This window comes from Caenorhabditis briggsae, assembly GCF_000004555.2.
Source record: "Caenorhabditis briggsae complete genome, chrX, whole genome shotgun sequence".
Classification (NCBI taxonomy): domain Eukaryota; kingdom Metazoa; phylum Nematoda; class Chromadorea; order Rhabditida; family Rhabditidae; genus Caenorhabditis; species Caenorhabditis briggsae.
In genome coordinates this window covers 18977761-18993022 of record NC_013491.2, presented here as the reverse complement: position 1 = coordinate 18993022, position 15262 = coordinate 18977761, and the positions used below count along the sequence as shown (strand labels likewise).

Below are 15262 nucleotides of genomic sequence, written 5' to 3'. Positions count from 1 at the left end.
AATCGAAAAAAAGTTTCAAAAACCTACAGGCATAAAAAATTATTTCAACAATGAATCGGCCAAATGTGCATTAATTTCTCTGCTTTCTTCCCACTATTTTTTCACAATTTTAAATATTTACATTTTTGTTATACTTTTTTCGTCGTTTTCAAAACGTTATTATTTTTTATCGTGAAATAATAAAGATTCTTGCGTACAACAAATGTTTAAAAAAACACTATATTTTAATTTAAAACGGAAAAAAATTCAAAAACCGTTGTTTTTAGTTTGTTACGACAGTTTTTAGACTTTAGCCTGAATTCCCTCATTTGAGAGGCAATATATCAATTATATTTAGTTGAAAAAACTTTTTTTAAACAATCAGTAACTTTGACCCTGTTCATGGATCGACTCCATTTCTCAGAAATTTCCTTATTCTCCAATTTTCTTACAGTGCTCTTTCCCCATTTATTTTCTAAGAACGCTCTCTCACCCAAAACGTTGACATCTGTTTTCCCACAGGAAAGTGAGATACTAGGACCACTTCAATCAACATTATTACTGCCATTCTCACCTTCAATAGTCCTCTTTCTTAGTATGACTTTGTATGACCGTAATGAAGGGTAATATAATTTTACGTATAAAATTTTTTTTTTGAAAATAAAATTTTTTATGAACAATAGGTCATCATGACGCCTGCCTAAAGATAGTTGTTTTCGGTTATGGTTGTGATAAGGAAAAACAAAAATAAATAGTGAGAATGATGGGAAAATAGAATGACTTGAGAATCTGAACTTAACGTAAACCCTGTTTTAGAAGGGCCGGCCCTTCTATTGTTCCAAGGAACCATTGGAGGGCTCTTCTATTACAGGGACCCTTCAATTAGAGGGGGCCCTTCTATTTTTCCGGCCAGTTTTTTCCGAAATTTTGCATCTGAAATTCGACGAAGTTCCGTTCAAAATTCATGAAAATCTGCTAATTTTTCCAAAATTAGGAAGATCTTCATCGAAAAATAGAGTTTCAACAAATTTCTATTGAAATGTGGAGTTCACGGATTAATTTCCACTGAAAAAGTACGAAAATTTTGTGATTTCAAAACACATTTTGAAGGGATATCCTTTTTCACAGAGGGCCCTTCCATTACATCGGGTCATTCTATTTTTCCAACCCCCGCTCGGAGGGCCCTTCTATTAGAGTACACACGTAATGGTTTTTGTTCTTTGAGGAGAAATTATAGTAAAAGTTGTCTTTTGCGCTATTTTTCATGCGATTCCAATCTAGGCAGAAATCAACTGTGCTTTCGGTGGAAAAAGTTCTAACAAATAAATTGTGTTTGCTACCATTACATGGTGGGGAATAAATATAGCGCCGCTTTCAAGACAGTGTAAAAAAGTCAAATCAAACGATTTTTTTCTGAAATTCAACCGCAATGTTCATTGAGAAACAACAAAAAAGACAGCATTAACAGTTTTTGAGCTTTTCTCGCTTCGCTTTGATAACATCTCAAAGTCCCTTCAAGAAGTAGTCGACTACGACACGGGGGTAGTTGACGTCCAAATTGTCCCATGTCGCGGTCAAGCATCTACTCAGAGCTCCTAAACTAGGAATTTTTTGTGGAGACTTGTTGAGTCCAACATTCCCATAACGAAAAATTTGACGGATTGAGTCTAGCTATCAATCCTTAGTGAAGCTAGCTATCAATCCTTAGTGAGAAAATTCGGAAAATTGGCTTGGAGCCACTGACGAGTGAGCTTCGCAGTGTGTGCAGGCACTCCGTACTGTTTGAATGTCCACTTGCTGTTTACAAGACGTGGTTGGGACTGGGGCAGCACCTCCGACTTAAAAATCCGGTCGATGTAGAATTTTTGTTAGTCTTGGCTCCGAAATCGACAAAATTTCAAAATTTGAGCATATCTCACCAAATACGGTCACCGTGACCGGGTGATAAGTCATATTCAGAATTTTAAAACGCTAACATGCACTATAATAATCGATAGCCACGATTCAATTGTTCTGGTGATTGCGCCACATTTTTTTCGGTAGATCAAAAAATAACTTGCATTTCGGAAGTGTTCTGTGGGATACCGTGTAGTGGGTTTCCTAGGCCATTTTATTATGGTGCCCTAATATTTTCGAGTTGAGTTTTCTAGGACACTTTTTTTATGACCTCAAATTAACTGTTTTCTCATTTCGAAATTCTGGCCTAACTTTTCAAATTGAGTTTTTTTTTTTGGTCCACATGGTCTAGGAAACACACCAGATGGATCGCAGACAGTTACGAGGTTGTTGGAAACCGTGATACCTGTATTCGGAAAGCCCTTTTAATAGAAGGGCCCCTCTAATAGAAGGAACCCTCCGAGCGGGGCTTGGAGAAATAGAATGACCCCCTGTAATAGAAGGGTCCTCTGTGAAAAAGGACATCCCTTCAAAATGTGTTTTGAAATCACAAAATTTTCGTACTTTTTCAGTGGAAAATAATCCGGGAACTCCACATTTCAATAGTAATTTGTTGAAACTCTATTTTTCGATGAAGATCTTCCTAAATTTTGGAAAAATTAGCAGATTTTCATGAATTTTGAACGGAACTTCGTCGAATTTCCGATGCAAAATTTCGGAAAAAACTGGCCGGAAAAATAGAAGGGCCCCCTGTAATAGAAGGGCCCTCCTAAGGTACCTTGGAACAATAGAAGGGCCGGCCCTTCTAAAACAGGTTTTACGGTAAGTTCAGATTCCCAAGTCATTCTATTTTCCCATCATTCTCACTATTTATTTTTGTTTTTCCTTATCACAACCATAACCGAAAACAACTATCTTTAAGCAGGCGTAATGATGACCTATTGTTCATAAAAAATTTTATACGTAAAATTATATTACCCTTCATTACGGTCATACAAGGTCATACTAAGAAAGTGGACTATTGAAGGTGAGAATGGCAGTAATAATGTTGATTGAAGTGGTCCTAGTATCTCACTTTCCTGTGGGAAAACAGATGTCAACGTTTTGGGTGAGAGAGCGTTCTTAGAAAATAAATGGGGAAAGAGCACTGTAAGAAAATTGGAGAATAAGGAAATTGCTGAGAAATGGAGTCGATCCATGAACAGGGTCAAAGTTACTGATTGTTTAAAAAAAGTTTTTTCAACTAAATATAATTGATATATTGCCTCTCAAATGAGGGAATTCAGGCTAAAGTCTAAAAACTGTCGTAACAAACTAAAAACAACGGTTTTTGAATTTTTTTCCGTTTTCAATTAAAATATAGTGATTTTTTTAACATTTGTTGTACGCAAGAATCTTTATTATTTCACGATAAAAAATAATAACGTTTTGAAAACAACAAAAACAGTATAACAAAAATGTAAATATTTAAAATTGTGAAAAAATAGTGGGAAGAAAGCAGAGAAATTAATGCACATTTGGCCGATTTATTGTTGAAATAATTTTGTTATGTCTGTAGGTTTTTGAAACTTTTTTCCGATTTTGTCTCCGTAAAGAAGAATTCAAAATTACGTTTCTATTTCCGTTTTCCAAAAACGTTTTACCACGTTCCGTTTCTCAAAAAATTGGACAGTTCCGATTTCGTTCTCGTATTTCAATTTATCGGAAAAATGTGTTCCCTACAATCGATGGTAAGAAAGAATAGATTTTTTTGTAATTTGATTCAAGTAAGATGACCATGTCTCATTCGGAATGAAAATGCAAGTATTCGTATGTACATATTGTTCCTTCGTTTCTGTCTTCATACAAACGTTACCCATCTTTCAACAACAACTCACACTTTTTATCACATTTTGACTGCCTTTTTTTCAGGGTTTCTGCTTCTTCATTTCCTTTTTCGAGGCATCTGCTCTTCGGTTCCATAGGAAACAGTCTCGGATTCTTTATCTCCCTTTTTTGGGTTTTCTTCTATTCAATTTCCCTTCCATTTCCCAAAGAAAGGTTCACTTCTTTGTTCCCCTTTTCTAGGCACCTGCTTCCCAAAAAAAAATAGATATATGCTTTCTTTTTTCCCTATGTCCACTCATACTCTGCGTTCTCCATAGATGACACCGTTGTCACTTGCTCCACCCCTTTCTGCGCCGACTCTATTCGCTCCTCCCATTTTTAAGGAGTATATAAGGCAGGCGCAATACCTGTTTCTCCAGCATTCTATTGACTGGGTTTGTACCAGTCTTGCCCAATGATTTTTTTTCGACATCCTAACTATTCCCTCTTGCATTCTTTGATTCCAAAGGTAAGAAAGATTGTTTCTTGTGTTGATGAAGCCGTAACTTTGTAATTTCTCACAATCACTTGAAAAAACTACTTTTTTTCGAATTTCCCTTGTTTTTAGCTTTCAGTGAATTCAACTTTTCAACTTTTGACGAATTTTGGTAACCGGATAGCCAGAGAGATTTTTTATAGAGGGGAAGTTTTTTTTCAAAACGATTCATTTTCAGAAACCATATCAACTTAGTTGCTAAGACGAGCGATTTTTGATAATCATAGATCGTTTGAAGATTCAAAAGAAAGGGTAATGGATTTAGAATCGGAGAAAAATGAGTGGCCAGTAAGAATTTTTAAAATTATTTCGGCATATTCATATGATCGATTTCAGAAACCACGTCGTACGTCTACAAGGAGAATAATGGGCCCGTCCCACAGTCTGTCAAAGAAGCCTCAGCCGCTCATTTTTATTACCGAGGGCATTTATCGAAGCGCGAGAAATGTAAGTGAATCAAATCGAACTTAAAAATTGGATCCCAAAATATTTAGACACTCGTTGGTCCGAGTTGAAGATGGCCGAGAAAACAAAGTGGACCAAGGAATGGACAAACTAGGAAAGGTTCAGAAAGAGCAGGCAGCACAAGGGCTCATTGTGCTTCGATCCCAAATCAATAAGGAGGTGGTCTTCCTGTGATTCCCTAGATTCCCATTGTCTTCCTTTGATTCCCCAGAACCCGTGTGAGTAGTTTTTGTTTTAGAGTTTTTTTTCCCGATTCTGTCATTTCACCACCTTCCTATCTTTCTTCCATCCCACTAAATTTTTCTCATAAGTCATCTATTTTGATCTTCTGATGCCATTTTTGCCTCCTTTTTTCAGAATTAAAATTTTAAGTACCCTAATAAAGTTATTTATTCTTTATCTTGTATTTCTGTGATTGATCTTCGCACCTCAATAAACTGAAAACGAACTTCTGGGACCATATTCCTTTTATTCAGCTCTTTTCTGTTCCTAAATTTCTCTTGAAATGGGGTATGCTATGAAGTTGGTGGTCTTTCAAAAGAATGAAAACTGGGAACTTTTAGATGTATTAGGTTGGCAGGAAAGTAACTGTCCCTTGTTTTAATTGTGAATAATACAAAAACCAGGCTAAGCCAAGATAGCAGTATTCACCGTCGTGGTCCATAGCATGTTGGCAACATTCAGGTATCTTGTGGATACCCTTTCTCCTTAAGCGAGCTAGCCGCGGATCAAAGATTTCATTTTTTCAGTTTTTTCTCATTAATGATGCAAAATTCATCACCCTCTAGATGACTTCGTAAATCTCCGAATAACCTATAGTTTTATAGACAAGTCAGGACTATAACTAGGTGAGGGAGAACCGTCTCGCTGAAGCGGCTCAGGTCTGACTTGCCTGTCGTTGAAAAATGAAAAAACCGCATGTTCACGGAAAGTCACGTCGTTCCTCAGCCGCTTTGGCTGGACGGTTCTCCTTTACCCCCGTGAAAGTTCTGATTTTGTTTTATCTGATCATTGGTTAAAACAAAATCTTTAACATAAAACAAAATCTTTAACATAAAACAAAATCTTTAACATTATCGATGAGAAAAAATTGTGCTACAGTAATACCTTGATTCGCACCCAGCCGGCTTTTGGAGAGATGGTATTCACGTGTGACCTAAATGTTGGCAACATGCTGAGGACCACGACGGTGCATACTGCTAATCTTGGCTTAACCTGGTTTTTGTATTATTCACAATTAAAACAAGGGACAGTTACTTTCCTGCCAACCTAATACATCTAAAAGTTCCCATTTTTCATTCTTTTGAAAGACCACCAACTTCATAGAATATCCCATTTCAAGGGGAATTAGGAACAGAAAAGAGCTGAACAAAAGGAATATGGTCCCAGAAATTCGTTTTCAGTTTATTGAGGTGCGAAGACCAATCACAGAAATACTGCCGTTTTTTAGAGTTCCTAAATAAAATAATTAGATCTGGCAGTCAAACCGAAACAAGGTGCAAAAGTCAAGGTTTACTTCCAGCACGACAGTGCGAACTCGCCCATGACTAGAGGGATCGACCAAAATTAATTTGACATGGCGGGACTATTCATTTGCACTTGTCGGATTCTCCGGACCTTGCCCTTTCATATAAATGAACGTTTGGAGCTCTTGAACGTCATCTTGATAGAAAAAATTCAATCGAAAAGATGGCACAAAAAAGGGGCAAATACTCATTAGCTTGTTAATCTTCTGCTAAATGCTTACTTGCTAAATATGCTCATTTGCTAAAATAGTCTCAATTGCTAAATTTCATTTGCTAAATTTTGATCATTTGCTAAAAATGAAAATTGGAAAGTTTGCTGTGATTTGCTAACTTCAGTACTTTTTGACTAATTTTTTACAGAATATTCCGGTTTTTGCTTTGAATTTTAGGCTTAGGCTTAAACACTTGTTTTCCGGTAAGGAGTTTCAGCCTAAGCCTTCAGTTTGAACAAATCCTCTATTTAGCAAATGATCAAAATTTAGTAAACGAAATTTAGCAAGTGAGACTATTTTAGCAAATGAGCGATTTTAGCAAATGAGCATATTTAGCAAATGAGCATTTAGCAAAAGATCATCAAGCTAATGAGTATTTCCCCAAAAAAGGAGTTGGCTCGCTTTTTCAATCTCAGCCCTCTTTGTTCTAGGCCAATGGAATCGAGAAATTATCTTAGCGTTGTCAGACAACTGTCAATGCTCACAAATGTTACTTTCATTGATCTAGTCCTCTCTGCTTCAAGAAAAATTTGATCAAAAACGTCGTCGAGAAAGAAAGAAACTTTCTATTCAACCTAATAGATGGCTGAGTTTTTCATTTTCTAAAATCCAAAACAATTTTATGGTAGGCAACTCCCCCAAAACGTATATTAATGTTTGAAAAAGTCGTGTGAAAATTCAGCACAAAACATTGTTTCCGGGAAGGGGAATAAAAGCGTGTCGTGACATTATTTTTGTTGACGACATCGTCGATATAGAAGACGAATCAAAACAGTATAGCGGTATATAAGTTTCAAAACAGTATATAAGTTCCAGTTGAAAATTGGATTTTTAGCTCAAAGTGAGTTAAAATATCAAAACCTTTCGAAATCGTAAGTCCTCGCGTGCCGAATTCACTGAAATTTGTATGATATCTTTGGAGTATTTGAAGGGATTTGAGCGCCAAAAATTTAAGTTAGATTTTCAGACATTCAATTTTTCAAAAAAAAAGTGCTACTGACTATTGACGCGCTTGAATTTACACGTAGTACATGAGATAATTCTCAAAACTAAGAAAATCTGATTACTAAGTTGTTTTATCTAACAGGTGCAATCTTGATCTCAATCTTGCGGCCTCTTTGGAGAGAGGGACATATGGGTGAGATAGAAATAATGTTGACAATGATTTGGAAACGACTAAAAAATGGTAAAATGAGGAATGACAGAAGAAAAAATCAGTACGGAGATTTAAACAACCAAAAAACCCTAATTTGGCTCCAAGTAGCAAAAACCTACTGTTTTTGTTCTAGAAGCCCCGACGTGCATTTGAGCTCAATTATCTTAATTTCTATAGGAGATATTAAAAATCTGTTAACTGATAAAATTTGGATGATTTTATGATACACATTTTATCAGTTGAGAACTTTTTGATATCACTCATATGAACCGAGATAAGTGAGCTCATAGTGAACTTAAAGAGTGGTCTTCTATTAAATCATTTACTTTAGGATATCTTCTACTTTGAGATCAATTATCTCGGTTTCTATAAGAGATATCAAAAAGTTGTCAACAGATAAAATGTTGCATATGTTATGATAAACATTTTATCAGTTGAACATTTTTGACACCTTTTACCGAAATCGAGATAATTAATCTCATATATGTAGCAAATATAGGGTGGCGTTCTATTTGAGCAATTACGGTAACTCTTTTGGCCGATTTGGAACCATTTAATCTTCACAACCAAAGAATGTTCATTCTCGCAAAGCTGAAAAAAGCTATTTCAAATCTGTAAGCCAATCTAGCCCTCAGCCTGGATCCTTTGCAAAAATTTATTTTGCTTACACTCCCTTCTACAGTAATCCTCTTTCTTATGTCATCTTGCTCACAGCCATCCCCATCTACAGTATCCCTCTTTTTTTTAATTCATGTTGTTCACCCGCTCTCTCATCTACAGTATCCTTCTCTTATTTTTCTATTCAAATTCAAAAATCTCCGAGTAATGTGACAGCCGGTGTATGTTTCGACAACATCCCCCACTTCCCCCACTTCTTCGTCCCCTTCTCTCTCTTTCAAAAAGGTCCGTAAAAAACTTCGAGGGGGGAAGCAGGTGTTGGTTGCATCGTGTTATTTGAATATGAACACTTTTGGAAAAAAATTATGATTGGGAGAAAATGTCATGGGAACTCCTTCTTATACCCTTTTCGTTGTTTGGGAATATTCGAAATTTCCCAAGTTTAATGATCTGGGAAAATGGGAACGAGGTTGGAAAAATGATGGAGATAACAACTCTACCGTAATCCTAGAAACGGCAAACTGCAAAATATAGACCCAGACCCTTATTCCCGAGTACTTCTTTTTCGCTTTTTCTGTCATCTCCGATTCCGCCCACTATGACATTTACGACGCTCCGTTAAGTACCCCGAAATGTTATAAAATAGGTGGAAAAGGAATAGTACTCTTACCTAAAAAATTCGCACCGTTTAGTATCAGTTGTGCCTCTTCAAATGGATGCTTTGGTAATCTTCTGAAAACATGCAAATGGAAAAAAGAAACCTAACAGAAACCTAACAGAAACGCAAAAATGAAATCCATCAGTATCGTATAGAGAAGGCTACATAACTCAAAACCAACCAAGATCAAAACATCACGGTGATTGGGGAAATGCTGAGTGAACGATGACATGGAAGAAAGTGAACGAATCTGAAAAATACACGAGATTGGAAATTTGAAGGATATGGGCTTCAAGATATGTACATGATGAAGTGAAAGGGAAAATTAATGGGATCGTTCGGATTTTGAACAATCACAAAGTGTGAGGAGCACAGAATTTGAAATTTGGGCAGAATTCAAGTTTGAGCTGGGCAAATAACAAAGGGCAGAATCGAGTCTTGATGTAGGCTTTGAGTCGAGGTCTTGAGAAATCGTAGATGTGGGTAAGCCATAGGTGAAAAATGCAGAGATGAGGAGCGAAGAAGCGGGGGACAGGGAAACTTGGAGCTTTGGAGAAGGGTTTGGGAGAAGAACATTAAGAACAGTTGGAACAGATAGAAAGGGATTGTGTCAAAATTGGTACATAGTCAAAAGATGAAGTTTACTGGGACAAATATACTTTCTTTCAAATGTGTCAATCCCATAGCTCCCATAGCTAATCCCATAGCTTCTTCATCTCCCCCAGTTAGTTTTTATGTCCTTCCCCAGTACCCTTGGTTTCCACCCGATCAATAATCCAATTTTTCCGAAAGTTGAACTCTAGCTTCTTCTTGCTGTTTTAGACTATCCTGTCATCCCTTCTTCTTTCATCATGTTGCCTTGTTGTGCAATTCCCCTCGCATTTTTTTTGTTAAGCATGTTCTACTGGTTCTGAACCGAAAATTTCATTTTTCTTGTCTTGCTATCTTGTCATTGTTTCCGAAAAATCCCCAGAAATAAACCCCCCAAAGAAAAAGTTTTCCTTCTTATTTTGGTTGAACATACAGAAAAAGTTTAGATTATTTGATAGTTTATTATTTTTTAAAAAGTTCAAATTTTGAACATCGAAAGCATACATAAACCGTGGAAACATTGGGATAGTTAGGTTGTATTCAGAAAGAGAAATGGGATGGATGGCAAACCAAAAATTGCAATTGTAGCAGAGGGAAAATTGCACAAAAAAACGAAGTTATTTGGAATGAATCGGATGGGGAAGACAAGAATATTTGGAAATCCGGGATGTAATGGAAGAGAGGCAAGGATCCTTAGGTTCTGGGCAATCGAAAGAGGATTCTAAAGGGTCTGGGGAGAAATGAGGAAGGCGGCAATGATGGACAATCAAAAACAGTTCTATAATGTCGGGAATAGAGGGATTCTGGTTAAAGGAATAGAAAATTTAGAGCGGAAAACTGGAAAGATACAGTTAAGCCCAAGCTAACCTGTGGTGTGCTGAGACGGTGGATGAATTGGGTGGTGGTAATCCTGTGGAATTGGCACCGTCACGTGCAACACTGACTCTTCAGCTGGAAACTCATCATCTCACTCTGGAAGGCTCATCATCTGGTATATTTACAGAAAGTTCAAGATTTTCAAACTCACCATAGTTGCTCATAGCTTCTAACTCCGAACGCCGTTGTGCTTCTTTTTTGGCTTTTCGGTTCTCGGTATGCCTCCTTCTTTTACAAACGTTGCGGTCCCCTCGAACTTTTGCGCTATGGATTCGATCGCCGTGTCCGCCGCTCCTGCAAAAAACAACTACATTTTTTTGCTCTGCCCGTCTTTGTGGATTGGTCGAAAAGGGACAGAAGAAATAACTAGTTTTTTTAAAAGAAAGTGGGGGGGGGGTGCAAAAAAGGAGGAAAAGAGCGGCGGCCTGTTTTTTGAACTAGGAGGGAGAAGAAAGGAATGGTGCGAGCGGACGCGGTGGAAGTTGAAAGGAGAGTAAGAATTGGATTAAAAATTGGGTGGCATTTTCAATTTCTGTTTGAATCAAGAAATCTAAATTGCTGGTAAGGAGGGATGAAGGATTTGAAATGAGATCTTGGTGGACTGTCAGCTTCAGAGCACTAGAGAGATACAAATCTGATCGTGTTTTTAAAGCAATTCGTAGGAAAAATCCTTAGCTACACCTATCGAAGCTTCTTAAGGATTGGAACTTGTGAGAAAAATACTAGATTTGCAGCGACGTTACCAGCTAAGCTACGGGGTCGCGAACTCGCTCAACAGCCGGCGGGGCACAATGAAGATATATTGAAACCATCTCCCCGAGAAAACCTCAACGATGAGTATATTTCCTTATCATCTTACCTTATACCGCTAACCTAGACCATGGAAGTCTTGACCGCGGTCGGCCGTGACCCACTCAAGCCGTATATAGACTGGCGTGGACCAATCAGTCCGTTCTTTCTAATAGTAAAACCCTATCAGTGCCCCAGAAACCACTACGTCCACTAGGAAGGCCTATCTCAGAAGTGCCCTATTTGAAGTACTGCGGATGGCCGTGGCCCAGTTTTTCCCCTTTCACTCCAAAACATCCACTAACCTGGACTTTGCTTTTCCGACGGTGAGGTCTCCTTCGCTTCTTTGGTCTGCACCATTAGCTCCATTGGCTGATCCGTGCTCTGACTTGGTACTTGGCGCTCCGGCTCCAAGACTTCCTCCTCATCTAGCGGTTCTTCTGAAAATCATAGATTTAAAAAATAATCTCTTTGAAAACCAACGTTTTATTTGACGGAGCTTCCATGCTTTCTTTCTCTCCTACTTTCTTTCCTGTTTCTCTATATTTTATTATTTTGGTTCCTAACTGGGTCAATTTCGGTCTGTTTTTGATAATTTTTTATCTATAAAAAATCTCTCTGGCTATCCGGTCACCAAATTTCGTCAAAAGTTGAAAAATTAAACTCACTTAAAGCTAAAAACATGGGAAATTCAAAAAAAAGTAGTTTTTTCAAGTGATTGTGAGAAATTACAATGTTACGGCTTCATCAACACAAGAAACAATCTTTCTTACCTTTGGAATCAAAGAATGCAAGAGGGAATAGTTAGGATGTCGAAAAAAAATCATTGGGGAAGACTGGTACACCCAGTCAATAGAATACTGAAGAAACAGGTATTGCGCCTGCCTTATATACTCCTCAAAAATGGGAGGAGCGAATAGAGTCGGCGCAGAAAGGGGTGGAGCAAGTGACAACGGTGTCATCTATGGAGAACGCAGAGTATGAGTGGACATATGGAAAAAAGAAAGCATATACCTTTTTTTTTGGGAAATAGATGAAAAATGAAACAGCAGAGACCCAGAAAAGGAAACGGAAAAGCAGGTGCCTCGAAAAGGGGAACAAAGAAGTGAACCTTTCTTTGGGAAATGGAAGGGAAATTGAATAGAAGAAAACCCAAAAAAGGGAGATAAAGAATCGGAGACTGTTTCCTATGGAACCGAAGAGCAGATGCCTCGAAAAAGGAAATGAAGAAGCAGAAACCCTGAAAAAAAGGCAGTCAAAATGTGATAAAAAGTGTGAGTTGTTGTTGAAAGATGGGTAACGTTTGTATGAAGACAGAAACGAAGGAACAATATGAACATACGAATACTTGCATTTTCATTCCGAATGAGACATGGTCATCTTACTTGAATCAAATTACAAAAAAATCTATTCTTTCTTACCATCGATTGTAGGGAACACATTTCTCCGATAAATCGAAAAACGAGAACAAAATCGGAACTGTCCAATTTTTGAGAAACAGAACGTGGTAAAAAGTTTTTGGAAAACGGAAATGGAAACGTAATTTTGAATTCTTTTTTACGGAGAGGAAATTGGAAAAAAAGTTTCAAAAACCTACAGACATAACAAAATTATTTAAACAAGAAATCGACCAATGTGCATTACTTTTTCTGCTTTCTTCCCACTATTTTTTCACAATTTTAAATATTTACATTTTTGTTATACTGTTTTCGTCGTTTTCAAAACGTTATTATTTTTTATCGTGAAATAATAAAGATTCTTGTAATAATAAAGATTCCCTCATTTGAAAGGTAATATATCAATCATATTTAGTTGAAAATTTTTTTTCAAACAATCAGAAACTTTGACCCTGTTCACGGATCGACTCGATTTCTCAGAACTTTCCTCATTCTCCAATTTTCTTGCGGTGCTCTTTCCCCATTCATTTTCTAAAAACGCTCTCTCACCCAAAACGTTGACATCTGTTTTCCCACAGGAAAGTGAGATACTAGGACCACTTCAATCAACATTATTACTGTCATTCTCACCTTCAATAGTCCACTTTCTTAGTATGACCTTGTATGACCGTAATGAAGGGTAATATAATTTTACGTATAAAATTTTTTATGAACAATAGGTCATCATGACGCCTGCCTAAAGATATTTGTTTTCGGTTATGGTTGTGAAAAGGAAAAACAACAAAAATAAATAGTGAGAATGATGGGAAAATAGAATGACTTGAGAATCTGAACTTACCGTTAAACCTGTTTTAGAAGGGCCGGCCCTTCTATTGTTCCAAGGTACCTTAGGAGGGCCCTTCTATTACAGGGGCCCTTCAATTAGAGGGGGCCCTTCTATTTTCCGGCCAGTTTTTTCCGAAATTTTGCATCGGAAATTCGACGAAGTTCCGTTCGAAATTCATGAAAATCTGCTAATTTTTCCAAAATTTAGGAAGATCTTCATCGAAAAATAGAGTTTCACCAAATTACTATTGAAATGTGGAGTTCCCGGATTAATTTCCTCTGAAGAAGTACGAAAATTTTGTGATTTCAAAACACATTTTGAAGGGATGTCCTTTTTCACAGAGGACCCTTTTATACTGCTCCACATAAATATGGCCAAAATTCGGGGGGGGGGGGGTACAATGATTCGGGGGTACAACTGATTTAGGGGTACAAAATTGGTTATTCGGGGGGTACAAAATTCGTGGGTACAAAAATTCGGGGTACAACGATTTGGGGGTAATCTACCTATGATTCTGGGGTGCAACCCATTTTATTTAGGGGTACAACGTTTGTGATTCGGGGGTACAATTTTTTTGATGAAGTTTCTGAATTCCTGAATTTCAGAGCTTGAAAATCTCTGAATTTTTAGAATTTCAGAACTTTGAAATTTCAGTATTTAGGAATCTGAAAATTTCGGAACTTCAGAATCTGAAAATCTCAGAATCTCAGAATTTAAGAACTTCAAAATCTCAGAATCTCAGAACTTCGGAACTTCAAAATTTCAGAACTTCAGAATCTCAATATTTCTGAATTTTCAATAATCACGGCAGAAATTTTTTTCATTGTCTTCAGAATTCTTAGAATTCCAGAATTCGGAATCTGAGAATTTCAGAACTTCAGAATATGAGAATTTTCAAATTTAAGAATCTCAGAATTTCAGAACTTTGAAATCAAAGAATTTCAGAACTTTGGAACTTCAGTATTTCGGTATCTGAAAATTTCGAACGACAGAAATTTTTCACTTCTCATTGTCACATTGTTCTTTTTGACAATAAGCTCAATTTGACAAATTTTACAAACTCAGTTTTTTAATGCTTAATTTAAGTTCAAAACCCAGCCGATACTTTCCTCAATGCCAATTTTTCTCAATTCCTTGTTTTTTCAATTCTATTACAATTCCCTTTGTTTCTCAATATTCCTTCGTATTTTTCCCAATTTTTCTCAATTTTCCTCAATTTTCGCGGTAATTTAAATTTTTCTCCTTTTCAAACAATTTTCTATATCATTGATTGAAGGAAACAATCACAATTTAGCTATTTCCCACAAAATTTGAAAATCCCAAAAATTCGCCCAAAATGAGTTATTTTCTATTGAAAATTGTTCGAACAGGCAATAAAACATTACAAAAATTAAAAATTAATTTTTTTTTTCTCGATAAATTACCACGAAAATTTGAGCGAAAATGATGAAAAACGAAGGAAAACGGAGAAAATCCCAAAAATAAAATTTGCGAGCGATGACGACATCAGTCCATGGCCGTGGCCGAGCTGCGGGGTTTTCTCTTCCATGGGAAAATTTAGCGAAATTGAGATCTTATTGCAATTCCCATTTTTCTCCGTTTTCCTTCGTTTTTCATTGTTTTGCTCAAATTTTTGTGGTAATTAATTTGTGGTAATTATCGAAAAAAATTAATTTTATAATTTTTGCAATGTTTTATTGCCTGTTCGAACAATTTCCGAGAGACAATAGCTTATTTTGGGCGAATTTAAAAATTTTCGAATTTTGTGGGAAATATCTAAATTGTGATTGTTTCCTTCAATCAATGATCTAAAAAATCATTTAAAAATGAGAAAAATTCAAATTACCGCGAAAATTGAGGAAAATTGAGAAAAATGGGGAAAAAGACGAAGGAATATTAGAAACAAAGGGA

At 36.7% G+C, this 15262-nt stretch overlaps 2 protein-coding genes across 2 annotated transcripts; one reads left to right on the top strand and one right to left on the bottom strand.

Moving 5' to 3' along the window:
* Nucleotides 1-4492: 4492 nt before the first annotated feature.
* CBG28061 lies at nucleotides 4493-4752 on the top strand (the record flags this gene model as incomplete). The annotated part of the gene is made up of 3 exons (XM_045240551.1): nucleotides 4493-4525; nucleotides 4574-4684; nucleotides 4732-4752. The coding sequence occupies 3 exons, from the start codon at nucleotides 4493-4495 to the stop codon at nucleotides 4750-4752; spliced, it is 165 nt and encodes a 54-aa protein (XP_045098648.1).
* A 5756-nt stretch (nucleotides 4753-10508) lies between these two features.
* CBG28060 lies at nucleotides 10509-11812 on the bottom strand (the record flags this gene model as incomplete). The annotated part of the gene is made up of 3 exons (XM_045240550.1): nucleotides 10509-10633; nucleotides 11434-11568; nucleotides 11797-11812. 3 exons carry the CDS (start codon nucleotides 11810-11812, stop codon nucleotides 10509-10511), a joined length of 276 nt encoding a protein of 91 aa, XP_045098647.1.
* Nucleotides 11813-15262: the final 3450 nt, after the last annotated feature.